The sequence below is a fragment of the Phyllobates terribilis genome, unplaced genomic scaffold (assembly GCF_046119375.1).
Source record: "Phyllobates terribilis strain yellow unplaced genomic scaffold, ASM4611937v1 Scaffold_2__4_contigs__length_985480577, whole genome shotgun sequence".
Classification (NCBI taxonomy): domain Eukaryota; kingdom Metazoa; phylum Chordata; class Amphibia; order Anura; family Dendrobatidae; genus Phyllobates; species Phyllobates terribilis.
Window position 1 is genome coordinate 44,194,590 of NW_027362762.1, and position 27,902 is coordinate 44,222,491.

The 27,902-nt window shown below is 46.9% G+C and overlaps 1 protein-coding gene across 1 annotated transcript; it reads left to right on the forward strand.

Annotated features, from left to right (window-relative positions):
- Positions 1-536: 536 nt before the first annotated feature.
- KLHL35 (kelch like family member 35) lies at positions 537-27,778 on the forward strand. The gene is made up of 7 exons (XM_073661389.1): positions 537-769; positions 19,025-19,915; positions 20,155-20,339; positions 20,486-20,604; positions 21,066-21,254; positions 21,652-21,840; positions 25,088-27,778. The coding sequence occupies exons 1-7, from the start codon at positions 732-734 to the stop codon at positions 25,274-25,276; spliced, it is 1,800 nt and encodes a 599-aa protein (XP_073517490.1). The 5' UTR covers positions 537-731; the 3' UTR covers positions 25,277-27,778.
- Positions 27,779-27,902: the final 124 nt, after the last annotated feature.

Genomic DNA, 27,902 nt, shown 5'->3' on the forward strand with positions numbered 1-27,902 from the left:
CAGGTGAGTGCAATCATTTGCTCTCTGTTATCAGCTATTCTAAACTAGACACAAAAACTGAATGAAGGTAAATGCTATTTCTCCCTGTTATCAGCCACAACAGGATGGGTAGGAGGCTGAGTGTAGGACAGATTAATGCAGTCTATTTTTCTCTGTAATCAGCCATTGCAAACTGGAAGGAGGATGCATGCACCTGCCCTACTGTCAGTCTCTGTTCGGTCTGAAATGGCTGATAACAGAGAAAAAATAGACTGACAGTAGGACAGGGATGGCTGATAGAGAAAAACCTCCCAACAGCCTGGAGAAAACTGATAACGGAGAACAACAGCTTGCACTTACTTGTCCTACCATTGACTTCTCCCTAGGCAGAAAAGGCTGATAACAGAGAACATTAGAGTAGTTTAATCTCTCTTATTTTGAAATGTCTGATAACAGAGAACAATAGAATGCATTCTGCTGCACAGCCGGATCCTGCCTCCTGCCCTTTCCCAGCGCTGTGGTGCGTCTCTTGCTCTGCACGGTCCTGTGTGATCACTGCCCTGTCTGTACTGCAGCCCCGGGGGTGATGCAGCCCCCCGTCCTTTGTATGGAGCAGTCTCCTCCCCCTCTGCTCACAGCTGGGACCTGCAGAGCATCGCACCCAGCACAGGAGGAACAGGCTGCAGTCACTCCTCCTGCCGGGCCGTACAAATAGCAGGAAAGGCGCAAGAACTGAAGAGACAGCAGGGACCATGCCCGGGACCGAGCCCCCCCAGGACGCCCCCCACAGGTAGCACCATTGTGTCTTTGTTTCTGCAGATGGAGCAGATGATTGTGACATCACAGCAACAACCAGAGCCGGAGCCTCATATTACACCTGTGTATATACTGTATGTGTGTAATGTGTGTATATATATATTCTGTGTGTGTACAGTGAATACTTATAAAATATCTCCAGCTCCACATCCAGCACTGTGCTAAGAGGACAAGGTGTACAGCATAATCCTATCCTGTGTGATACTGTCTGCTGAGCCGTGTATCTAATCCTCTCCTGTGTGATACTGTCTGCTGAGCCGTGTATCTAATCCTATCCTGTGTGATACTGTCTGCTGAGCCGTGTATCTAATCCTCTCCTGTGTGATACTGTCTGCTGAGCCGTCTATCTAATCCTCTCCTGTGTGATACTGTCTGCTGAGCTGTGTATCTAATCCTATCCTGTGTGATACTGTCTGCTGAGCCGTGTATCTAATCCTATCCTGTGTGATACCGTCTGCTGAGCTGTATCTAATCCTATCCTGTGTGATACTGTCTGCTGAGCCGTGTATCTAATCCTCTCCTGTGTGATACCGTCTGCTGAGCCGTGTATCTAATCCTCTCCTGTGTGATACTGTCTGCTGAGCCGTGTATCTAATCCTATCCTGTGTGATACTGTCTGCTGAGCTGTGTATCTAATCCTATCCTGTGTGATACTGTCTGCTGAGCTGTGTATCTAATCCTATCCTGTGTGATACTGTCTGCTGAACTGTGTATCTAATCCTATCCTGTGTGATACTGTCTGCTGAGCTGTGTATCTAATCCTCTCCTGTGTGATACTGTCTGCTGAGCTGTGTATCTAATCCTATCCTGTGTGATACTGTCTGCTGAGCCGTGTATCTAATCCTCTCCTGTGTGATACCGTCTGCTGAGCTGTATCTAATCCTATCCTGTGTGATACTGTCTGCTGAGCCGTGTATCTAATCCTCTCCTGTGTGATACCGTCTGCTGAGCCGTGTATCTAATCCTCTCCTGTGTGATACTGTCTGCTGAGCCGTGTATCTAATCCTCTCCTGTGTGATACCGTCTGCTGAGCCGTGTATCTAATCCTATCCTGTGTGATACTGTCTGCTGAGCCGTGTATCTAATCCTCTCCTGTGTGATACTGTCTGCTGAGCCGTGTATCTAATCCTATCCTGTGTGATACTGTCTGCTGAGCCGTGTATCTAATCCTCTCCTGTGTGATACTGTCTGCTGAGCCGTGTATCTAATCCTATCCTGTGTGATACTGTCTGCTGAACCGTGTATCTAATCCTATCCTGTGTGATACTGTCTGCTGAGCCGTGTATCTAATCCTATCCTGTGTGATACTGTCTGCTGAGCTGTGTATCTAATCCTATCCTGTGTGATACTGTCTGCTGAGCCGTGTATCTAATCCTCTCCTGTGTGATACTGTCTGATGAGCCGTGTATCTAATCCTCTCCTGTGTGATACTGTCTGCTGAGCCGTGTATCTAATCCTATCCTGTGTGATACTGTCTGCTGAGCTGTGTATCTAATCCTATCCTGTGTGATACTGTCTGCTGAGCTGTGTATCTAATCCTATCCTGTGTGATACTGTCTGCTGAGCCGTGTATCTAATCCTCTCCTGTGTGATACTGTCTGCTGAGCCGTGTATCTAATCCTATCCTGTGTGATACTGTCTGCTGAGCTGTGTATCTAATCCTATCCTGTGTGATACTGTCTGCTGAGCTGTGTATCTAATCCTATCCTGTGTGATACTGTCTGCTGAGCCGTGTATCTAATCCTATCCTGTGTGATACTGTCTGCTGAGCTGTGTATCTAATCCTATCCTGTGTGATACTGTCTGCTGAGCCGTGTATCTAATCCTATCCTGTGTGATACTGTCTGCTGAGCTGTGTATCTAATCCTATCCTGTGTGATACTGTCTGCTGAGCTGTGTATCTAATCCTATCCTGTGTGATACTGTCTGCTGAGCTGTGTATCTAATCCTATCCTGTGTGATACTGTCTGCTGAGCTGTGTATCTAATCCTATCCTGTGTGATACCGTCTGCTGAGCTGTGTATCTAATCCTATCCTGTATGATACTGTCTGCTGAGCTGTGTATCTAATCCTATCCTGTGTGATACTGTCTGCTGAGCCGTGTATCTAATCCTCTCCTGTGTGATACTGTCTGCTGAGCTGTGTATCTAATCCTATCCTGTGTGATACTGTCTGCTGAGCTGTGTATCTAATCCTATCCTGTGTGATACTGTCTGCTGAGCCGTGTATCTAATCCTATCCTGTGTGATACTGTCTGCTGAGCTGTGTATCTAATCCTATCCTGTGTGATACTGTCTGCTGAGCCGTGTATCTAATCCTATCCTGTGTGATACTGTCTGCTGAGCTGTGTATCTAATCCTATCCTGTGTGATACTGTCTGCTGAGCCGTGTATCTAATCCTATCCTGTGTGATACTGTCTGCTGAGCTGTGTATCTAATCCTCTCCTGTGTGATACTGTCTGCTGAGCCGTGTATCTAATCCTATCCTGTGTGATACTGTCTGCTGAGCTGTGTATCTAATCCTCTCCTGTGTGATACTGTCTGCTGAGCCGTGTATCTAATCCTATCCTGTGTGATACTGTCTGCTGAGCCGTGTATCTAATCCTATCCTGTGTGATACTGTCTGCTGAGCCGTGTATCTAATCCCCTCCTGTGTGATACTGTCTGCTGAGCTTTGTATCTAATCCTATCCTGTGTGATACTGTCTTCTGAGCTGTGTATCTAATCCTCTCCTGTGTGATACTGTCTGCTGAGCTGTGTATCTAATCCTATCCTGTGTGATACTGTCTTCTGAGCTGTGTATCTAATCCTCTCCTGTGTGATACTGTCTGCTGAGCCGTGTATCTAATCCTATCCTGTGTGATACTGTCTGCTGAGCCCGTGTATCGAATCCTCTCCTGTGTGATACTGTCTGCTGAGCTGTGTATCTAATCCTCTCCTGTGTGATACTGTCTGCTGAGCTGTGTATCTAATCCTATCCTGTGTGATACTGTCTGCTGAGCCGTGTATCTAATCCTCTCCTGTGTGATACTGTCTGCTGAGCCGTGTATCTAATCCTATCCTGTGTGATCCTGTCTGCTGAGCTGTGTATCTAATCCTATCCTGTGTGATACTGTCTGCTGAGCCGTGTATCTAATCCTCTCCTGTGTGATACTGTCTGCTGAGCCGTGTATCTAATCCTCTCCTGTGTGATGCTGTGTATCTAATCCTATCCTGTGTGATACCATCTGCTGAGCCGTGTATCTAATCTTCTCCTGTGTGATACTGTCTGCTGAGCCGTGTATCTAATCCTCTCCTGTGTGATGCTGTGTATCTAATCCTATCCTGTGTGATACCATCTGCTGAGCCGTGTATCTAATCCTCTCCTGTGATACTGTCCCTGTATATAGTCCTGCGGTTGCTCTGCTCTGTATATAGCGCGCTGTCCCTGTATACGGGATACGTATAAGCAGGATCCGTGGTCTCCTGTGGAAACAGTCAGCATGCCTGTAGTAGAGCTCAGCTCTGCTGTATCGCTCTGTAGAGCTGACTTTGTCGTGTTGTCGCCACGTACGTTGTGGCTTCTCCTCTATGTGACCCCCCGGCCGATCTGTCGCTGGAGACAGAACTATTTCCCTCTTTCTTCAGCGCAGACGACGTCTCGTTACATAATCTAACACCAAACTTCCCCCATGGCCGACTTCCCACCAGTGTCTAAAACCACATGTGTGGAGGACGTGGCGTGTGACAGTCACATCTGTGGATCCCTCTGATCCGCACGCCATGAAGTGAGCGATGACGACCTCCGCGCTGCAGCGTATGATGGCGCCACAATAAAAACCGCATGGAAATCAACGCTTAAAGGTGTATTCCAGCCCAAAGTCTTTCCTCCCCTTTTTCCGAAAGTCATAACTGTTTTTTTTTTTTTTTAAGTGGCTTAAAAAAATTCAGAATTTCGTAAAAAATTTGTTTTATGGCGACACTTTCTGAGTCCCACGGCCGTATTATTTTCATTCGAATGGAGCATTGTGAGCACTGATGATGAGAGATGAGTACTGAGCATGCTCCATGACTCTCCCGTGGATAGGTGAGAAGGTGATTTTAATGGATCACCCCTTTAAGTTGTACCCGTTTATTCCACCTATTTGTCTTCATTGTAAAAAATAAATGAATAAAGCAAAACAAAATAAATGTACGAAAAAATAAAAATTGTATAATGTTCACAAAAAGAAAGTACTTTTAAAAAAATAACTCAATAATATACTCCAACAAGAAAACCCGTGAAAAGCACAAATAAAAATATTATAGAAATAACTAAACGTAACACAACATGATAAAAAGAAATACAATCAAACTATGGTATTTAAATAATGAAGAATAAAATAAAAAATTGTGAATATTATAAAAGAAATAATAAATGATAAAAATATAAATAAATTAGTATTAGTATTCACATATAAATAAATGAATAAATTAAAATCATTGGGGGCATTGATGATATCCGCTAGGCCAGTTTCTTGGTAAAAAAAATAAATTGGAATTTGGTACAGTTTTTGTGCCTCTTTTCTAAAGAAATAATATCTGATCGGTGGGGACCAACGCTCGGCGGCTTTTGCGATGGTCAGATGAACACATTTACCTTAAACCCTTCAGGACCAATTATGTATAGTGACATCAATGGCTGTGTCCCTGCCTCCAGTGCTGAGCCTGCACCTTTCCTGATTGAATCCGCCATCAAGTGCTTCTATCCAAGATCCAACCGCCGCTGTTAACACGTTAAATGCCGCTGTCAATCACTGACAGCAGCATTTAACACGTGCGTCACTAATCCCGCCCATCACCGCCCTGATCACGTGATTGTGGGGCGCCAATGGGTTCACATAACAGCCGGGGGTCTGCAGAAGACCCCTGTACCTGTCATCACGATACTCCTAGGAGATTTTATTTATTTTACTCACTTATATAGCGGCATTAATTCCACAGCGCTTTACAGACATTATGGGCACTGTCCCCATTGGGGCTCACAATCTACATTCCCTATAAGTCTTTGGAGTGTGGGAGGAAACCGGAGAACCCGGAGGAAACCCACGCAAACACGGGGAGAACATACAAACTCTTTGCAGGAAGGTCGTGATTTCTGCTGCACATAGCAGGACTGAAGCACTGCTATGTGTAGCAAAGGTGATCTGTTAAATAAAGTAAAAAGTGAAAAATAAAGTTTTAAAAAATATAAAAAAAAATTAAAAAAACACATTCAAATCACCCCTCTTTTGCCCCATTAAAAATAAAACAATTAAAAAAAATACACATGTTTGCTGGTTCAGAAATATCCGATCTATCAAAATATAAAGTAAATTAAATAGATTGGTAAACGGCGTAACGAGAAAAAAAAAATTAAATTCCAGAATTACTTTTTTGTTGGCCACCGCAACATTCAATAATGGGCGATCAAAACATCATATCTACCCCAAAATGGAATCAGTAAAAACATTTGCTCGGGGAGCAAAAAATAAGCCCTCACCCAACCTCAGATCCCAAAAAATGGAGACGCTGCGAGTCTTGGAAAATGGCGAAAAATGCAAAAACTTTTTTTCATACAAAATTCTTATTTATTTATTTTTTCACCACTTGAATAAGGAACAAAACCATACATGTTTGGTATCTGCGTACTTGTACTGACTTGGATATTCATATTATCAGATCAGTTTTACCATATAGTGAACATGGTAAATAAAAACAAAAGCAAAAAACAATTGTGGAATTGTACTTTTTTTTTGCAATTTCACTGCACTTGGAATTTTCTTTTCATTTTCCAGTAAACTATGGTAAAATCAATGGTGTCGTTCAAAAGTACTACTTGTCCTGCGAAAAACAAGCCCTTATTATTGCGACTACATAAAAAAAGTGGCAAATTATGGCGTGCGATCAGACAATCGCAGGTATTGTTTTAAAAAATAAATAAATAAAAAATGATTTTAAAAATACAAACAAATATAAAACTTCCAATTGTCCTCCTTTTCTTAATTTAAGAATATAATATATATTTGATATTGCAGCATCCGTAATAGTAAAAATCTATTAATATATAAAAGTAATTATCCCATTTGGTGAATGCCATAAAAAGGGAAAAAAATGAAATGCGAGAATTGCCATTTTTCGGTTGTTTGCACCGCTATTAAAAAAAATGCAATGAAAAGCGATCAAAATGTCGTATGTACCCCAAAGTAATATCAATAAAGATGACAGATCGCCACCCGAAAAATCAAGTCTCAGCTCAATCAATGGAAAAAAAAACAAAAACATTTCCAGAGTCTGAGAAAATGGAAGAATCACGTTTCCAGGTCTTTTTTCAAGGCTCAATAAGTCGTAAAAACAAAACCTCAAAACAATGGCGGAATTACGTTTTGTTTTTCTTTACTATTTAAAACCACTTTCAATTTTTTTTTCCATGATTTTCAGGACATAATAATAATAATAATAATAATAATAATAAAAAAAACAACTAAAAATAAACTCCGAGACTTGGAGAGATTGGAAACAAAAGCAATAAAAATCGATTTAACAGACTGAAAAATAACAGACCAAGCGGCTCGGGAGACGTTAAGTGGAAAAACACTCAACTCTCCTGTCATTGAGAGGATTATTACGGTCCAGCCTCCTCCTCCTACATGGAGGCCACGGCCGCAGACATTCAATCTCCGTGTTGCCCGTAGCAACCAGTCGGTGTTACAGGCCGCACAGTGTAAATGCTGGTTGGTTGCTATGGGCGACATGAACACTTCCTGGATTTCTCACAATGGCTGAGGGCCCCGATTTTCTAAGGGGGCATATGAGGATGGGGGTGATCACCCCAGGAGCAAACCCCCAAATCTAGACCACCAGGGAATGTAAAATTAACACTACCGTAAAAGACTGGCCGTCATCTTATTTCCCAGTCATGGAAAACGCCTAATAAAAAATGAAAACTCATGTAAAATATTAGGAGCAAGTTATGCTCGGTGCCAGGAAAGGCTTTAAAGATGGAGAATAATGACCCGGCCCCGTCCTCATCGGACCTAAACCCTACGAAGAACTTGTGACCCTTCTTACACTGGAGATTTCTGATACGAAGTACAGTCGCCTCTTTGATCAGACTCCATGGATGGAGCATATGGCAGATGGGCGGCCATATTACTATATATACTACTATATCACACTGAGGAGAAGGGCGGCCATATTACTATATATATTACTATATCACACTGAGGAGAAGGGCGGCCATATTACTATATATACTACTATATCACACTGAGGAGAAGGGCGGCCATATTACTATATATATTACTATATCACACTGAGGAGAAGGGCGGCCATATTACTATATATACTACTATATCACACTGAGGAGAAGGGCGGCCATATTACTATATATATTACTATATCACACTGAAGAGAAGGGCGGCCATATTACTATATATATTACTATATCACACTGAGGAGAAGGGCGGCCATATTACTATATATATTACTATATCACACTGAGGAGAAGGGCGGCTATATTACTATATCACACTGAGGAGAAGGGCGGCCATATTACTATATATATTACTATATCACACTGAGGAGAAGGGCGGCCATATTACTATATATATTACTATATCATCACTGAGGAGAAGGGCGGCCATATTACTATATATACTACTATATCACACTGAGGAGAAGGGCGGCCATATTACTATATATATTACTATATCATCACTGAGGAGAAGGGCGGCCATATTACTATATATATTACTATATCACACTGAGGAGAAGGGCGGCCATATTACTATATATACTACTATATCACACTGAGGAGAAGGGCGGCCATATTATTATATATATTACTATATCACACTGAGGAGAAGGGCGGCCATATTACTATATATATTACTATATCACACCGAGGAGAAGGGCGGCCATATCACTATATATATAACTATATCACAACTGAAGAGAAGGGCAGCCATATTACTATATATATTACTATATCACACTGAGGAGAAGGGCGGCCATGTTACTATATATTACTATATCACACTGAGGAGAAGGGTGGCCATATTACTATATATATTACTATATCACACTGAGGAGAAGGGCGGCCATATTACTATATATATATTACTATATCACACTGAGGAGAAGGGCGGCCATATTACTATATATATTACTATATCACACTGAGGAGAAGGGTGGCCATATTACTATATATTACTAGATCACACTGAGGAGAAGGGCGGCCATATTACTATATATATTACTATCACACTGAAGAGAAGGGCGGCCATATTACTATATATATTACTATATCACACCGAGGAGAAGGGCGGCCATATCACTATATATATAACTATATCACAACTGAAGAGAAGGGCAGCCATATTACTATATATATTACTATATCACACTGAGGAGAAGGGCGGCCATGTTACTATATATTACTATATCACACTGAGGAGAAGGGTGGCCATATTACTATATATATTACTATATCACACTGAGGAGAAGGGCGGCCATATTACTATATATATATTACTATATCACACTGAGGAGAAGGGCGGCCATATTACTATATATATTACTATATCACACTGAGGAGAAGGGTGGCCATATTACTATATATTACTAGATCACACTGAGGAGAAGGGCGGCCATATTACTATATATATTACTATCACACTGAAGAGAAGGGCGGCCATATTACTATATATATTACTATATCACACCAAGGAGAAGGGCGGCCATATCACTATATATATTACTATATCACACTGAGGAGAAGGGCGGCCATATTACTATATATATTACTATATCACACTGAGGAGAAGGGTGGCCATGTAGCACCCTGAGGATTCGGCTGCTACAGGGGTATTGCACCTCAACCCAGAGGTGTGATATTCCACTCCCGGGTAAGGAAGGAGTGTGGAACTGAGCTCAGATAGACTGCATGCACTACATACATCCCATTCCAGAGGAGCAGGCCGACGGTACTCCCACTTAGAAATGTGCAGGTACAACCGAGCCTGTTCCTGGCTGGAGTGGGAGGGGGGTGGTACATCCCATGTAGTGTAGGGGCAGATAGGGGGAGCAGTCTGGGTAGTGATAGGAGCTCATTGGGTGCTGGTCACCTGAGCTCACACATAGAGGGATATATAAGGAGGGCACCAACTTAGATCAGGGTCAGACGCTGAGAACAAGTCAGTTGGAGAGAGAGAGAAGGAAACAGCAGCCCTGGAGAGAGAGAGAGGAGAAAGAAAGAGAAAGACCCAGAGGGAGAAGACTGAAGGGACCCAAGAACCCAAATTAGAGCACCGGGTGAGGAGTCAGCAAGAGGGTACCGGAACCCAAGCTGGTGGGGGTAAAGACATTCCCCAGCCAGAGACCGGAGACCGTGGGCAGTGTCTGTCACGGTCACCCACCACATTCACCCCGAAGGCACACCACATGAAGGGTCAGGGAACCCAGGGCCAAGGGTGTCCCAAAAGAAGGCCCGAGGGAGCTGGACCTAGGTGAATCACTGGTGGGGACGGCTGAAGAAAGGACAGAGGGAGAGCTCAGGGCCACGCTCTGGACTTGTTTGGGGGTTGACCGGATCCAGGACCTGGTGGACGCAGCACGGCTCGGGTGGTCACTAGCAGCTGGAGTGACCGGAACATCAGCAGTAAGTAAACACCCTTAACTGCACAACCCGAGTCTGTCTTCATTGCCGGCTGCACTGCACCACCACAACCCCCATCCTCTGCGCCTGTCCCCTCTGAGGCTATACCCCTCCCGTTGGGGGTTATCCCACCAAGCTGCACATCCACCATCAGCCTCAGCGGACCCTGCTGCAGCGGCGGCCACAGTGACCGCATCACAACGGGTGGCGTAGTCGACATAAAAGAACTTTAATAACATCTGTAAAGCTGCCACATAACACTTAGCTTGACGCCCTGGGCACGGGACCGGGTCACAGCCGCTCGGAGACTACAACCCCCCATCTGATCCGGTGCCGGGTATTCCCCTCAAAAAGGAATATGTCCCAGGGGGCGCGTCAACTTTGGCGTAGTCGGCAGGATTACGTGCCCACAACAACCGGGTACTGCGTGCCTGAAGAAAAGTGCAAGTTTACCTCAGAAAGAAGTCTCCCGCCGGTTCCGGAGGGTCCACGCCATCGGACTCCATCACCAGTCGTTTCCCGCCGATTGTCCGCCATTTCCAGCTTGTTCCCGCCATCTGCAGAGTTTCCCGCCACTGGGCGACGCTTCCCGCCAAAACCGCAGATTTCCCGCCTTGGAAGAGCAGCGGACGCCATTATGGGCGTGCCAAAGGAGGGCAAGAGGCCACATCCCATCGTGGGCCGGGACAGAAAATGGCGCCAAAAGTGGAAACCGCCCCCACCAACAGAGACTGTGATGCTGGAGGTGTCTGTCAGCGTGAAAGAACTCCCCCTGGAGCTGACAGTCACCGAGTTGCCCCGGGACCGCCCTCGAAGTGGGAGGAGACGAAAGAGAAGAGAAAAGATGGGTGTCGCTTGGAGCAGTCTGGAGCGAGCGCACCCGGAGGCAGGAAGCCTAGAAAGGAGCAGCAGAAAAGCTCACCCGGAGATGGAAAGAGAGCAGAACAGCACCGGCCCGCTGGCCAGGAGTCTGCTAGAGACCGAGGAAGGAGGGCAGAGCAGCACCGGCCCGCTGGCCAGGAGCCTGCCGGAAGCAGAGCAGAGCAGCACCGACCCGATGGTCAGGAGCCTGCTAGAGTCCACAACCCCGCTAGGTCTAGCGGAGATCCTAGCGCAGCTCCCCCGAGACCGGGAGTGTGCACAAACAGCCCTGGAGGGCCTCGCACGGAGGATGGCCCGGGTACAGCGGGAGATACTGGCGGAGTGGAGCCGGGAGATGGCTCAGCACGCAGAGACCAGTCAGCGGAGCACGCTACCCTGGAAGAGGAAGCAGACCGCCTCTGAGGATGGCGCAGGAGGACCCAAGGCCGGAGACGGCGCCGAGGAGGGAGCCGAACGCATGGAGGCAGGTAAAGGGGACGCCTATACCCCAAGCCGTGACACCGCTCACCTGCCCCAGCTCCCCGTCGCAGAGCCCGAAAGTCCCCCTGCTGTGCCCGTAGCCGCCAGGTCACCGCCATGGACTAGGCCCCGACCGGAAGCCGCCGCAGCGACCCCTGTGACGTCACGCGCCCCGACCCGGAGCGTGACAAAGCAGGAAGTACCACCAGCCTGGTCGCAAGGCCTAGTACCCCCGGGCGCCGCATCACCAACAGCGCCCCCTACCTCCGCGGAGCCTCTGGCCTGGCCGCAAGGCCAGGTAGCCCAGGGCGCCGCCGTCCTAACGGTGCCCTTCACCTTCCAGGTGCCCCAGGCCTGGCCGCAAGGCCTGGGCAACCCCGGCGCCACCACCACCGCGCCCGCGCCCGCAATACCTAGGGTGCCACACCTGGGGGAGGACCTCTTCGGCCAGCTCACATGGCCGGACGGGCGGCCCTTCATCTGGCCCGAAGGGTACCCTGAGCTGGAGCGGCAGCAAAGACTAGGGCCCTTGTGTGAGCCCCTAATCCCGGCTCCGAAGCCCGTGGCTCGGGTCTCGCCTCCTCTAGCAGAAGCCCAATTCGTGTGGGACCCCACGGGAGAAGATTTGATGGGGTTCACCGGAGAAACTCGGGCAGCCGCAGCTGAACGTACAGAGTGTTGCCGTCAACAGCTGGCAGAGTTTAAGAGAGAACGGGAGGAGAGGCGGGTCAGAGAACAACAGGCCCAAATCCAGAGCGCGGAGCAGAAGAGCCGGACTAGGAGGAACCCCCGTGCAGCGCATTGTCCCCGCACCATCGGGACAGTGATAAAGTTCAACCCGCAGCATGGGTGGGGCTTTATTCGGGACCGTAACAACCGCGGTGACGTTTTTGTGACCCGCAGAGACGTCGAGTCCCACCTGCCGGAAGGTCACAAAGGCCGTGACCTCTACATCGGAGACGAGGTCACTTTCACCCGGCACAAGTGTGCCAAAGGACCTTACGCCCTCCACGTACACCGCCTGACGGAGGAGGAGTTGCGGTGCGAGGAGGAGGAGCAAGAGGACCCGGACGGGTCTGAAGTAACAACCAGCTATAAGCAAAGAGCAGGAGGAAGACGCCGTTGAGTGCGGCAGAGCAGGTGTTGTAAATAGTTACCCAATCGGGGTATAAAGGAACTGGAACTGTTGTTGCTGCTAAAATAGTCCCCGTTGGGACCAGTGAACTGTTTTACCCGTTAACCCCTTCATCCTGCAGGCTGAGGACTGTGAGCAGCCATTCCCTTCCCTCTACCTGGCCGAGGACTGAGAGCGGCCAACTTCCAACTTCCCCTGTAAATAGTTGCGCGTCCTAAAGCGCCCCCCTACCGGTTTTATAGGAAAACCAGTTTTTCTGAGAGACTGTCGTACTTTTCCCGGACACACGTTGCACAGTGTCCGGAGGAGGAACCTGAAACCAGAGACCAGAGAAGTCTACGAGAATGTTTTATATGAAAGTTTTATATGATGTTTTATATGTTTATGTTTATAAAAATTTTGTATGTTTTGGTGTTTTTGTCTTTACAGCCCGAGGACGTGCTGTGATTTACCAGGGGGGAATGTAGCACCCTGAGGATTCGGCTGCTACAGGGGTATTGCACCTCAACCCAGAGGTGTGATATTCCACTCCCGGGTAAGGAAGGAGTGTGGAACTGAGCTCAGATAGACTGCATGCACTACATACATCCCATTCCAGAGGAGCAGGCCGACGGTACTCCCACTTAGAAATGTGCAGGTACAACCGAGCCTGTTCCTGGCTGGAGTGGGAGGGGGGTGGTACATCCCATGTAGTGTAGGGGCAGATAGGGGGAGCAGTCTGGGTAGTGATAGGAGCTCATTGGGTGCTGGTCACCTGAGCTCACACATAGAGGGATATATAAGGAGGGCACCAACTTAGATCAGGGTCAGACGCTGAGAACAAGTCAGTTGGAGAGAGAGAGAAGGAAACAGCAGCCCTGGAGAGAGAGAGAGGAGAAAGAAAGAGAAAGACCCAGAGGGAGAAGACTGAAGGGACCCAAGAACCCAAATTAGAGCACCGGGTGAGGAGTCAGCAAGAGGGTACCGGAACCCAAGCTGGTGGGGGTAAAGACATTCCCCAGCCAGAGACCGGAGACCGTGGGCAGTGTCTGTCACGGTCACCCACCACATTCACCCCGAAGGCACACCACATGAAGGGTCAGGGAACCCAGGGCCAAGGGTGTCCCAAAAGAAGGCCCGAGGGAGCTGGACCTAGGTGAATCACTGGTGGGGACGGCTGAAGAAAGGACAGAGGGAGAGCTCAGGGCCACGCTCTGGACTTGTTTGGGGGTTGACCGGATCCAGGACCTGGTGGACGCAGCACGGCTCGGGTGGTCACTAGCAGCTGGAGTGACCGGAACATCAGCAGTAAGTAAACACCCTTAACTGCACAACCCGAGTCTGTCTTCATTGCCGGCTGCACTGCACCACCACAACCCCCATCCTCTGCGCCTGTCCCCTCTGAGGCTATACCCCTCCCGTTGGGGGTTATCCCACCAAGCTGCACATCCACCATCAGCCTCAGCGGACCCTGCTGCAGCGGCGGCCACAGTGACCGCATCACAACGGGTGGCGTAGTCGACATAAAAGAACTTTAATAACATCTGTAAAGCTGCCACATAACACTTAGCTTGACGCCCTGGGCACGGGACCGGGTCACAGCCGCTCGGAGACTACAACCCCCCATCTGATCCGGTGCCGGGTATTCCCCTCAAAAAGGAATATGTCCCAGGGGGCGCGTCAGCCATATTACTATATATATTACTATATCATCACTGAGGAGAAGGGCGGCCATATTACTATATATATTACTATATCACACTGAGGAGAAGGGCGGCCATATTACTATATATATTACTATATCATCACTGAGGAGAAGGGCGGCCATATTACTATATATATTACTATATCATCACTGAGGAGAAGGGCAGCCATATTACTATATATATTACTATATCACACTGAGGAGAAGGGCGGCCATATTACTCTATATATTACTATATCATCACTGAGGAGAAGGGCCATATTACTCTATATATTACTATATCATCACTGAGGAGAAGGGCCATATTACTATATATATTACTATATCGTCACTGAGGAGAAGGGCCATATTACTATATATATTACTATATCACACTGAGGAGAAGGGCGGCCATATTACTATATATTACTATATCACACTGAGGAGAAGGGTGGCCATATTACTATATATATTACTATATCACACTGAGGAGAAGGGCGGCCATATTACTATATATTACTATATCACACTGAGGAGAAGGGCGGCCATATTACTATATATATTACTATATCACACTGAGGAGAAGGGCGGCCATATTACTCTATATATTACTATATCATCACTGAGGAGAAGGGCCATATTACTCTATATATTACTATATCGTCACTGAGGAGAAGGGCCATATTACTATATATATTACTATATCGTCACTGAGGAGAAGGGCGGCCATATTACTATATATATTACTATATCATCACTGAGGAGAAGGGCGGCCATATTACTATATATATTACTATATCATCACTGATGAGAAGGGCGGCCATATTACTATATATATTACTATATCACACTGAGGAGAAGGGCGGCCATATTACTATATATACCACTATATCACACTGAGGAGAAGGGCGGCCATATCACTATATATATTACTATATCACACCGAGGAGAAGGGCGGCCATATCACTATATATTACTATATCACACTGAGGAGAAGGGCGGCCATATTACTATATATATTACTATATCACACTGAGGAGAAGGGCGGCCATATCACTATATATATTACTATATCACACTGAGGAGAAGGGCGGCCATATCATTATATATATTACTATATCATCACTGAGGAGAAGGGCGGCCATAATACTATATATATTACTATATCATCACTGAGGAGAAGGGCGGCCATATCACTATATATATTACTATATCACACTGAGGAGAAGGGCGGCCATATCACTATATATATTACTATATCACACTGAGGAGAAGGGCGGCCATATTACTATATATATTACTATATCACACTGAGGAGAAGGGCGGCCATATTACTATATATATTACTATATCACACTGAAGAGAAGGGCGGCCATATCACTATATATATTACTGTATCACACTGAGGAGAAGGGCGGCCATATTACTATATATATTACTATATCACACTGAGGAGAAGGGCGGCCATATTACTATATATACCACTATATCACACTGAGGAGAAGGGCGGCCATATTACTATATATATTACTATATCACACTGAGGAGAAGGGCGGCCATATCACTATATATATTACTATATCATCACTGAGGAGAAGGGCGGCCATATTACTATATATATTACTATCACATTGAGGAGAAGGGCGGCCATATTACTATATATATTACTATATCATCACTGAGGAGAAGGGCGGCCATATCACTATATTACATTCCCTTACTATGGGACCCCAATCGTTGTGCCGTAATTAACACTTACAGACATGGCGGGGGATTGTGGGTGGAAGCAGCAGAGCATGAATTTATAGCATCAGCCGCGCTGTCATCTGGGAGGAAATCATGTGTCCGTGTCCATGTAACGCATGGTTGATCCCCTGTATCATACATCCTCCTCTATAGATCTGCAGAGGACGTCACCCGTGTATCCTATATATTTACATTCGTTCACAAGTGACCTAAAATAGTAAATCCAAAAATTCTGACCCAAACTATTTACATATGTTATGGGTCAGAATTTTTGTACTTTGAATTTTATGCCAGTTTCTCATCACATTTGTACTTGGAAACCTTTTTTGGAACTGCTGTCTGGAAGCTCAGCAAGTGTAGCATGTGCAGCCAACCCCTGAAAGTTATAGCAGGTGACCACATCGCTTTTTGAGAACTTGCCCCTTTAATATACAATTGGATGGAGATTTCGGGTGTTTGGCACAGGAAACCTTCCAGTTTGTTTCCAGGTGGGTTTAGGTGGCAAGAGGAAGATTTGCCAAATCTTCCAGGAGATTTCCTCCTGGATGTCTTGGGAGAGTCTTCTGTTTTAGGCAGTGATTGGGAGATTTCCTCCTGGATGTCTTGGGAGAGTCTTCTCTTTTAGGCAGTGATTGGGAGATTTCCTCCTGGATGTCTTGGGAGAGTCTTCTTTTAGGCAGTGATTGGGAGATTTCCTCCTGGATGTCTTGGGAGAGTCTTCTGTTTTAGGCAGTTATTGGGAGATTTCCTCCTGGATGTCTTGGGAGAGTCTTCTCTTTTGGGCAGTGATGAGGAGATTTCCTCCTGGATGTCTTGGGAGAGTCTTCTCTTTTAGGCAGTGATGAGGAGATTTCCTCCTGAATGTCTTGAGAGAGTCTTCTTTTAGGCAGTGATTGGGAGATTTCCTCCTGGATGTCTTGAGAGAGTCTTCTTTTAGGCAGTGATTGGGAGATTTCCTCCTGAATGTCTTGGGAGAGTCTTCTCTTTTAAGCAGTGATTTGGAGATTTCCTCTTGGATGTCTTGGGAAAGTCTTCTTTAAGGCAGTGATTGGGAGAATTCCTCCTGGATGTCTTGGGAGAGTCTTCTCTTTTAAGCAGTGATTTGGAGATTTCCTCTTGGATGTCTTGGGAGAGTCTTCTTTAAGGCAGTGATTGGGAGATTTCCTCCTGAATGTCTTGGGAGAGTCTTCTCTTTTAGGCAGTGATTGGGAGATTTCCTCCTGGATGTCTTGGGAGAGTCTTCTTTTAGGCAGTGATTGGGAGATTTCCTCCTGGATGTCTTGGGAGAGTCTTCTCTTTTAAGCAGTGATTTGTAGATTTCCTCTTGGATGTCTTGGGAGAGTCTTCTTTAAGGCAGTGATTGGGAGATTTCCTCCTGGATGTCTTGGGAGAGTCTTCTCTTTTAAGCAGTGATTTGGAGATTTCCTCTTGGATGTCTTGGGAGAGTCTTCTTTAAGGCTGCGATTGGGAGATTTCCTCCTGGATGTCTTGGGAGAGTCTTCTCTTTTGGGCAGTGATTAAGAACCAAGATCGCTACCTGTAAATTTACAGTTGGCGATCCTTAAATGGGTTGTCGTGTCTGGTACCGCTCACTTCCTTACTCATTTGAACAGGACACACACATGTCCGTGCAAGTATGTGTAGATGTGACGTCATTGGCATCACTCACCACCCGATGCGGGAGTGATCGGTGCCGGACAACCCTTTCAATCCATTTGATAAAATGATAGCATATTACTAGGATATAATATGACTTTGTCATCTCTGGGACCATCTGTGAAATCCCCCATGTAAATGAATGATGCCATGCATGGTCGGTGACTGGGAAAACGTTTGTAGAAGATGGAGCTCTAAATCGGAACTGTGGCTCCTTTATTCTTAGGATATGTAATTGTCTCAAAGGACGGACCCCCACCAGTGATAAAGTGACGGCATATCCTAGCAAAGGGAATAACTATATGTAGGGTTATCCCATACATTGAAAACCATTGCCTATCCACTGGGTAGGTGACAAGTTTCTGATCAGCAGGGGGTCCCTCCCAAGAACTTGGTTCAGGAATAATGCCATGTCAAAATGGAACTGTGGCTCAATCTTTAAGGGATGGCTGGACATACTTCGTGTAGCTATCTCTGTGAGTCCCATAGACAATGAATTAAGCGGTCACCAACATTTCAATGCCCTGTTCTCTTGGCCGGTGAAGGTCCCAGTGTTACTGTTGAACAATGCCAACCTTTAAAGTTTGGGATAACCAAAAGCTTAAATTGGTTAACAACCCCATCTTTGCTCATGCTTGGACACTGTGGTGATCAGGGTTCTTCTGCGGCCTTATCAAACATGATGACGTAACTGCATCCAAATATTTGTTTCTATGAAAGGAGATTCGAAAAAGTTATTTCTAGGGATCTATGCTCTGCGTCCACCACCATTTTTTTTATTAAGAGGTGGCTGAGGAGCTTCTCCTACCCTTTGGCTTATTGACTCTGGCCCTGTCCTTGGAGTAACACTTATGCTACAATGGGGCTATAATGTGCAGAAGTTCGGGGAGAAGGAGTCATAATATGGGTGTAAAAGCTCAGACGACTCAACCCATTAATGACATCTTCTGGCATGTGATACCTCAAAAGATACTTAAAGGTGAACTTTCCCTCTAAGGAAACTAGACTCTAATGATTTTCTTATCTATTCCAGGGTTCAGAAGATCATGGATGAAGAAATAGACTATAAGACCTATCGCCTCGAAAACTCCATCCAAGAGCCAAGGACAAGTAAAGGTCAAACAAGGTCATGTGGTGGGGCATGTCATGCCAAGGAGATACTGCAGAACTTAAACATTTACAGACAAAGTGGAATTTTCACTGACGTGGTTCTCCTCATAGAAGATCAGATGTTTCCCTGTCATCGAGGGGTCTTATCTGCCAATAGTTCTTATTTCAGGGCCATGTTTGGTGGTAAACTCAAGGAGAGCAATCTCAATGTTGTGAAAATTGAGAAAATTTCAGCTCGAATTATGAATGTTTTATTGGACTTCATGTACGGAGGGAATCCTAATATAGAAGAAGACAATGTAGAGGATATCTTGCAGGCTTCAGATCTTCTTCACATCTGCAGTCTACGAGACGAGTGTGTGAAATTTCTTGACAGCCAACTGGACCCTTCAAACTGTGTGGGCATCATGAAGTTTGCAGACATGTTCTCCATCATTTCCTTGTCCGAGAAAAGTAAGAAGCTGATGCTGGAAGGTTTCGAGGAGGTCTCCTGCCATGAGGAGTTCTTGGAGTTGACTAAAGAGGAACTGATTGAGTATTTGTCCAATGACGACCTTGTGGTGAGCAAGGAAGAAACTGTCTACGAAGCTGTCATGAGGTGGGTGAAAGAAAATAAGAGCCAAGGAAGAGAAGCTCTGAAGGATCTGCTGGATCATGTGAGGTTACCTTTGATGGATCCGGCTTATTTTTTGGAGAAGGTTGAAATGGACAAGACCATCCAAGAATGTCCAGAGTGTTTCCCTCTACTTCATGAGGCTCGGAGATACCTGATCCTGGGAAATCCACTGAATTCTCTCAGAGTGAGACCGAGAAGGTAAGAAATTTGCAGATTTTATATACATTCTATAGTTTTCTTCTTCTTGGGGTCATTAACATCCATCCCTTATACCAAATATGGAAGCAAGGAGTAAAGAAATCCACCTGAAACAAACCAGAATGTGTTACACCTTAGATTCTTCAGATTTGATTTTATTTTTACATAGGGTCCTTCAATTTCTAAAGGAGATGATTTATAAATGTAATCGTGATCTTTCTGGGCATTACTCTTTGCAGGTTCATGAACTTGTCAGAAGCCATAGTTATCATCGGCGGTTGTGACAAAAAAGGTCTCCTAAAACTGCCGTTTACCGAGTGCTACCATCCAAAGAGCGGGCAATGGATGACCCTCACCAGCATGCCAGGCTACACTAAGTCTGAGTTTGCTGCCACCACGCTGAAGAATAATATCTATATCTCAGGTGATGTATTTGTAGCAGGACTCTTTCTTTTCCAGCTGTGATACATATGGATGCCCCTAGTCTTTCCCTCAGAGGCTATTGTAACATTGTATCACCTGTTGTTCCGTTAAATAATTTGACCGTTCACCTGTCTTTCGCTTCTCCAGGCGGTCACATTAACAGCAGCGATGTTTGGATGTTCAGTACCCAGCTAAATTCCTGGATTAAGGTCGCTCCGCTAAATAAAGGTCGCTGGAGACACAAGATGGCGGTTCTTAACGGAGAGGTAAGAAAGTCAGGGACTTTTTATGACTCAGTTTACGACTTCAGAGCTAAACCAAAAATGCATTTTACTGAAAATCCAAAATTTGTCCTGCTCACCCTGGTGTAGGGTTTGTTACAATGTATCAGGGCTAAAACTGAATTCACACAGTCCGTGCTCTGACCGGGGGTCTCCTGACCTGACCATGGGTCTCATTGGCCTCCATGAGATTCTCAGGAGACCCATGGTCCATCAGGACAGACCTGTGAACTCCAGCTAAAATTCTCAGGGTCTTAATGAGAGCAATCAATCTTGTTACTCACTGACAGCAAGCAGAGATCTTTGAATGGAACAAAAGTTTTACCTAAAGTTTTTTTTAACGTTTCAGAGTTTATCTTTTCATTTTATCAATGTAGATAAATATATATTGTAATGGCATAAATATGCAGAAATGTATAAAGGGGGAAACGGACTATGTTCTGCAGATTTACTCCGTCGGAGGATTTGATGGCCTGAAGAGGTTGTCGACGGTGGAACGGTACAACGCATTTACAAACTCCTGGTCTTCTATGACCTCCATGTTGGAAGCTGTGAGCTCAGCCGCAGTGGTCTCCTGCACGAACAAGCTGTATGTTATTGGAGGAGCGGTGGAGGATTATGGGAACACCAATAAGGTATAGTGGTGGTTGTGCCGTTCTTTAGATGAAGCAGAGCTGACTTAGTCATTGGTTATCATGGATATCCTATTTGTAAGAAAGCGGTCATCAGATTCTCATCTTCTAAGACCGTTACAGCATATTCCTGAAGCTGCCACTAGGGGGAGATCACTATATAATGATTTTTATTAGTGGCAGTATAACCCCATATAAGAGCTCCCCCTAGTGGTGGCTGCGGGCAGCTAGTATGTTAGAATGTATTGTGCAAACATTTCCACCGCAGGGGAAATATACATTTTAAGCTCTCTATTTAAATGAATGTGTGGCCATGCTGCTTTTCAGATTAGCAGGACCCCCATTCTATGATGGACCCTAATAGAGCCGTAATATGTAAATCCTCATTAACCCTTTCCAGGTGCAGTGCTACGATCCGGAAGCCGACACGTGGACCTATAAGACGTCGTCGCCTTTCTCTCAGAGATGCATTAACGGCGTTGAGCTGGACGGTCTCATCTACGTTGTCGGTGGTCTGCTGAGCACAATCTTCAGTTACAATCCAGAGACCGATGCGTGGAATGAAGTGGCGTCTCTGCCCGGGGCGCTGGTGAGTCTCAGAAAGCACAATTCTCTAGGGTCTACTTAAAGGGCTTCTCCACTCTGAACAATCCTTACTTGTTAGAAGGGTCCCTAGACATTATGCTAAGTTCCCATGGAGAGTGCCCCCATCTATAGGGCCAAACCACGAACAAGTCACCAATCACATCAGAATCAACACAATGTAGCATTATGACAAAAGGAAAAGCCCTTCTGGGATAAGTACGGCTAAGATGGCAAAAAAAAGCTCTGCTTTATGCATATACAATGTACCAGAAGTATTTGCCCCCTTTCCTGATTCTGGCTATCAATTATTGAAAGGGAAACTCTTGACTGTAGCCACACCGGGACGGCAGCATGACTGAAAGCCGGCAGCTCCCAGGAGAAATAAAGATCATTTCAGTACTGCGGGTACTTACAGGTTAACAGCGTTATCAGACCTGACAGGTTCCCAAAATTGTGAACCTGAGTCCTGACGACAAACTTACAAAATACTATTTTGACTGACAGACATTAACTCCAGTCTCCTCGAACACGTGCCTGCTCAGCTCACCTGAGTGTGCTTGTGTTTGTAATAGAGAGTGGACAATAAGATGCTTACACCTTCTGCCTTCTTCCCTCTGACCCTTCCTGACTACACTGGAAGTGGTGTATCTCCAAAGATTGGGCATGAGAAAATGTAATATGCCTGATCCTTCTTTTTCCTGGTTTCTGCAGTAGGGGGACATTCAGAATACCTCCATACACATAAGTTGTTCCTCTGTCCCCTCCAGACAGCTCTGTCCTTCTCCTGCTGAGACTTCTCTCCCTTCCAGACAGCTCTGTCCTTCTCCTCCTGAGACTTCTCTCCCTTCCAGACAGCTCTGTCCTTCCCCTCCTGAGACTTCTCTCCCTTCCAGACAGCTCTGTCCTTCCCCTCCTGAGACTTCTCTCCCTTCCAGACAGCTCTGTTCTTCTCCTCCTGAGACTTCTCTCCCTTCCAGACACCTCTGTCCTTCTCCTCCTGAGACTTCTCTCCCTTCCAGACACCTCTGTCCTTCTCCTCCTGAGACTTCTCTCCCTCCAGACAGCTCTGTCCTTCCCCTCCTGAGACTTCTCTCCCTTCCAGACAGCTCTGTTCTTCTCCTCCTGAGACTTCTCTCCCTTCCAGACACCTCTGTCCTTCTCCTCCTGAGACTTCTCTCCCTTCCAGACACCTCTGTCCTTCTCCTCCTGAGACTTCTCTCCCTTCCAGACAGCTCTGTCCTTCTCCTCCTGAGACTTCTTTTTTGAAAAAGAGCTTGGAGGACTGCCTCTTCCTTACAATTTCACCTATCCAAACGTCCCCCCTCCGCTCCAGACTTCCCCTGTGATCCTTGAGTCTTCTCTTGGTCCCTCCAATCTTCAGTCCCTCCAGACTCCCTTCTGTCCCACTAGACTCCCATCACAATTCTTTGTCTGCTCCAGACTTCTCTGTCCTTCTTCAGCCTCCTCTGACTCCACTGTCATCTTCAGCTGCTCTATCGCCTTTATTCTTCATGAGACCCCTTTGTTTTACAGTCTCCTCTGACCCCTTCAGACTCCTTTGTCCTCTGCAGACCCCTGTGCACCCTTAGTCCCCTTTGACCTATGCAGACCCCTCTTCACCCTTAGACCCCATTGTCCTCTGCAGACCTCTCTGCACCCTTAGTCCCCTTTGTCCTCTGCAGACCCCTCTGCACCCTTAGTCCCCTTTGTCCTCTGCAGATCCATCTGCACCCTTAGACCCCATTGTCCTCTGCAGACCCCTCTGCACCCTTAGACCCCATTGCCCTTTGCAGACCCCTCTGCACCCTTAGACCCCATTGTCCCCTGCAGACCCCTCTGCACCCTTAGTCCCCTTTGTCCTCTGCAGACCCCTCTGCACCCTTAGTCCCCTTTGTCCTCTGCAGACTCCTCTGCACCCTTAGACCCCTTTGTCCTCTGCAGACCCCTCTGCACCCTTAGTCCCCTTGTCCTCTGCAGACCCCTCTGCACCCTTAGACCCCCTTGTCCTCTGCAAACCCCTCTGCACCCTTAGTCCCCATTGTCCTCTGCAGACCCCTCTGCACCCTTAGGCCCCCTTGTCCTCTGCAGACCCCTCTGCACCCTTAGTCCCCTTTGTCCTCTGCAGACCCCTCTGCACCCTTAGTCCCCTTTTACCTCTGCAGACCCCTCTTCACCCTTAGTCCCCTTTGTCCTCTGCAGACCCCTCTGCACCCTTAGTCCCCTTTGTCCTCTGCAGATCCCTCTGCACCCTTAGACCCCCTTGTCCTCTGCAGACCCCTCTGCACCCTTAGACCCCTTTGTCCTCTTCAGACTCCTCTGCACCCTTACACCCCTTTGTCCTCTGCAGACTCCTCTGCACCCTTAGTCCCCTTTTACCTCTGCAGACCCCTCTGCACCCTTAGACCCCATTGTCCTCTGCAGACCCCTCTGCACCCTTAGTCCCCTTTGTCCTCTGCAGACCCCTCTGCACCCTTACACCCCTTTGTCCTCTGCAGACTCCTCTGCACCCTCAGACCCCCTTGTCCTCTGCAGACCCCTCTGCACCCTTACACCCCTTTGTCCTCTGCAGACCCCTCTGCACCCTTAGACCCCTCTGTCCTCTGCAGACCCTTCTGCACCCTTAGACCCCTCTGTCCTCTGCAGACCCCTCTGCACCCTTAGACCCCTCTGTCCTCTGCAGACCCTTCTGCACCCTTAGACCCCTCTGTCCTCTGCAGACCCCTCTGCACCCTTAGACCCCTCTGTCCTCTGCAGACCCTTCTGCACCCTTAGACCCCTCTGTCCTCTGCAGACCCTTCTGCACCCTTAGACCCCTCTGTCCTCTGCAGACCCTTCTGCACCCTTAGACCCCTCTGTCCTCAGACCCTTCTGCACCCTTAGACCCCTCTGTCCTCAGACCCTTCTGCACCCTTAGACCCCTCTGGCAGAAGTTTATCTACTGTGAGAACAAAGAATCGGGTACAATAACCTCTACCACGCCCGTTCCCTCTTTCCCCCCGACATCTGATGTCCAGACCCCCCAGACACACATGGTCGACCGACTACCCTGAAATCGGGGAGTTTGGACAACTTTCTCCCTTCCAACATGAGCCTCATCTTCAGCTATCCTGCTTGTTGATGGTTTCCATATACCTTTCCAGGCTTTTATGATCCTTTATCTCCACGGTCGGCCATGTTTGAGCCTTCAGACCGGGGAGGAGACTTTCTTACCTCCGCCATATTCTAGTCTTACAATCTGATTGTGTGTGCAGGAGAGCTGCGGTGTGACGGTGTGTGGCGGTAAAATGTACATACTTGGCGGAAGAGATGAAAATGGTGAAGGAACAGAAAACGCTTTTGTGTTTGACCCCAGATCCGGGCAGGTTGAGGCGGAGCCGCCCCTGCAGCGCTGCACCAGCTATCACGGCTGCGTCACCATTCTGCACCGGCCGGCCGGCTGACTCCGAAACTCTGGAAAACTCTTGGGACCATGAACTTTATTTAATTTTATAATTTCCGGATACTGTGAATATGGTGGACGGCCGGCGGTCTCTGCGGTGGAGAGGTGTCGGGACGTCTGCACAGCGTGGTGTTTTCTATGCAGTGTTATATTGTGTTCTGTTACGTAGCGCGTCGTAGTGTCAGGATATTCATGTCGTACTGTGAAATGCCACAACTGGGGAGAAATCACTGGTAATGGACATAAAAGCCCCGCCTTCTCATTTGCCACACCCCCCATGCGCCCCATTGACAGTGCCGAACAGAGTGACTATTACCAGGGCCGCATCAGTGCTAAGGGATTCCTGCAGCCAGTGCCCTGCGTATACTGCCAACATCGACAGTGCCAAAGTCCCCCCCCAAACACTGCCAGCCCCAAAGTGCCACCATTAACAGTGCCGAGGGCATAGTCCAGCAGACAGGCAGTACCAGGCTACATATACAGTGCCCCTATAGACAGTACTGTACAGAGAAAGCAACAAAAACAAACAATGCCAGAGTGACCTGACTACTGTAATATTGCCAGAAAAAGAATACCTCCGTTACCAGTGCCAGGGTGCAATGAGTGCCAACAGACAATGCCAGAGTCCTCATTATAGTGCTGGCCAGAGAGTGCCTGCATTACTAATACCAGAGAGTCCTCATCATAGTGCCAGCAAGAGAATGCCCCCATTACTAATGCCAGATAGTTCTCATCATAGTGCCAGCAAGAGAGTGCCCCCATTACTAATGCCAGAGTCCTCATCATAGTGCCAGCAAAAGAGTGCCCCCATTACTAATGTCAGAGACACCTCATCATAGTGCCAGCAAGAGAGTGCCCCCATTATGTCAGAGTCCTCATTGTAGTGCCAGCCTGAGAGTGCCCCCATTACTAATGCCAGAGAGTCCTCATCATAGTGCCAGCAAGAGAGTACCCCCATTACTAATGCCAGATAGTCCTCATCATAGTGCCAGCCTGAGAGTGCCCCTATTACTAATGCCAGAGAGTCCTCCTCATAGTGCCAGCCCGAGAATGCTCCCATTACTAATACCAGAGAGTCCTCCTCATAGTGCCAGCAAGAGAGTGCCCCCATTACTAATGCCAGAGAGTCCCCATCATAGTGCCAGCCTGAGAGTGCTGCTCCCATTACTAATGTCACAGAGTCCTCATCATAGTGCCTGGCTGAGAGTGCCCCCATTACTAATGTCAGAAACACCTCATCATAGTGCCAGCAAGAAAGTGCCCCCATTATGTCAGAGTCCTCATCGTAGTGCCAGCCTGAGAGTGCCCCCATTATTAATGCCAGAGAGTCCTCATCATAGTGCCAGCAAGAAAGTACCCCCATTACTAATGCCAGATAGTCCTCATCATAGTGCCAGCCTGAGAGTGCCCCTATTACTAATGCCAGAGAGTCCTCCTCATAGTGCCAGCCCGAGAATGCTCCCATTACTAATACCAGAGAGTCCTCCTCATAGTGCCAGCAAGAGAGTGCCCCCATTACTAATGCCAGAGAGTCCCCATCATAGTGCCAGCCTGAGAGTGCTGCTCCCATTACTAATGTCAGAGAGTCCTCATCATAGTGCCAGCAAGAGAGTGCCCCCATTACTAATGCCAGAGACACCTCATCACAGTGCCAGCAAGAGAGTGCCCCCATTACCAATGCCAGAGAGTCCCCATCATAGTGCCAGTCTGAGAGTGCCCCCATTACTAATGCCAGAGAGTCCTCATCATAGTGCCAGCAAGAGAGTGCCCCCATTACTAGTGTTTCAGCTCCATGGGGTCTTTTCTGTAAATTTGTAGGATATGATGGAAAGAAACATTTTATAGACGTTGTGTTCCAATTCTCGGATGCTTTTAAGTTCTCTGCTGTCCGTGTAAGAGGAGGACGGCGGCTGAATACTGGGCCTGGCATCCATCTGAAAAGGACTTATGAGCAGCCTTAAAGAGCTCCTTGATAAAGGGTGATGTATAGAGAACCCCGACATAAGGTAACTGGATAAATGCGATAGATTTTCAGGTATTTTTTGTGATTTGTCACTTTTGTATACTCTGTGACCCATATGGAAAGTTTTTTACATGTTATTTTTATAATTTTTTATCACTTTGATACATTTTTGTGTAAATGTCGACCTGTTCTTCCCCTTCCCGTATATTTATCTTACCTTGTGCCAAATGTGTCACTACTATGGCGGGACCGTGGGGTGTCCATGCTGAGGTCGCAGTATTAGGAGATGCGTCTAGGGCACAATCGTGGAAAAAATCTTATTCCAGAATTAAAGGGAAACGGATTTGCCGGATTATGAAATTTTCTGGATTATCAGATGGAAAGGAGAGAATATAATCCAGCAGCCGCCTATCAGCGCTCATCATGGACGGGAGGCTCCAGGTCTGATTTATGTCCCAGAACCTTCATCTCCTGCTCTAATCACAGGTTATAAAGGGATTGTATGTGTCTGTGACCTCCGAAATAAATGGAGAGAAAACATTTCTATTTGTCATTTACTTAAGTGGCTCTCAATGATGGTATCACACAGGAGAGGATTAGATACACGGCTCAGCAGACAGTATCACACAGGAGAGGATTAGATACACGGCTCAGCAGACAGTAT

What these genes read in the sequence shown, in the direction of transcription:
- KLHL35 (XM_073661389.1), top strand. Translation starts at nt 732, where the DNA reads ATGCCCGGGACCGAGCCCCCCCAGGACGCCCCCCACAG. An exon ending in GAATAATATCTATATCTCAG is followed by an intron (nt 20,340 to 20,485) that starts GTGATGTATTTG and finishes TCGCTTCTCCAG; the next exon opens with GCGGTCACATTAACAGCAGC. An exon ending in ATTATGGGAACACCAATAAG is followed by an intron (nt 21,255 to 21,651) that starts GTATAGTGGTGG and finishes AACCCTTTCCAG; the next exon opens with GTGCAGTGCTACGATCCGGA.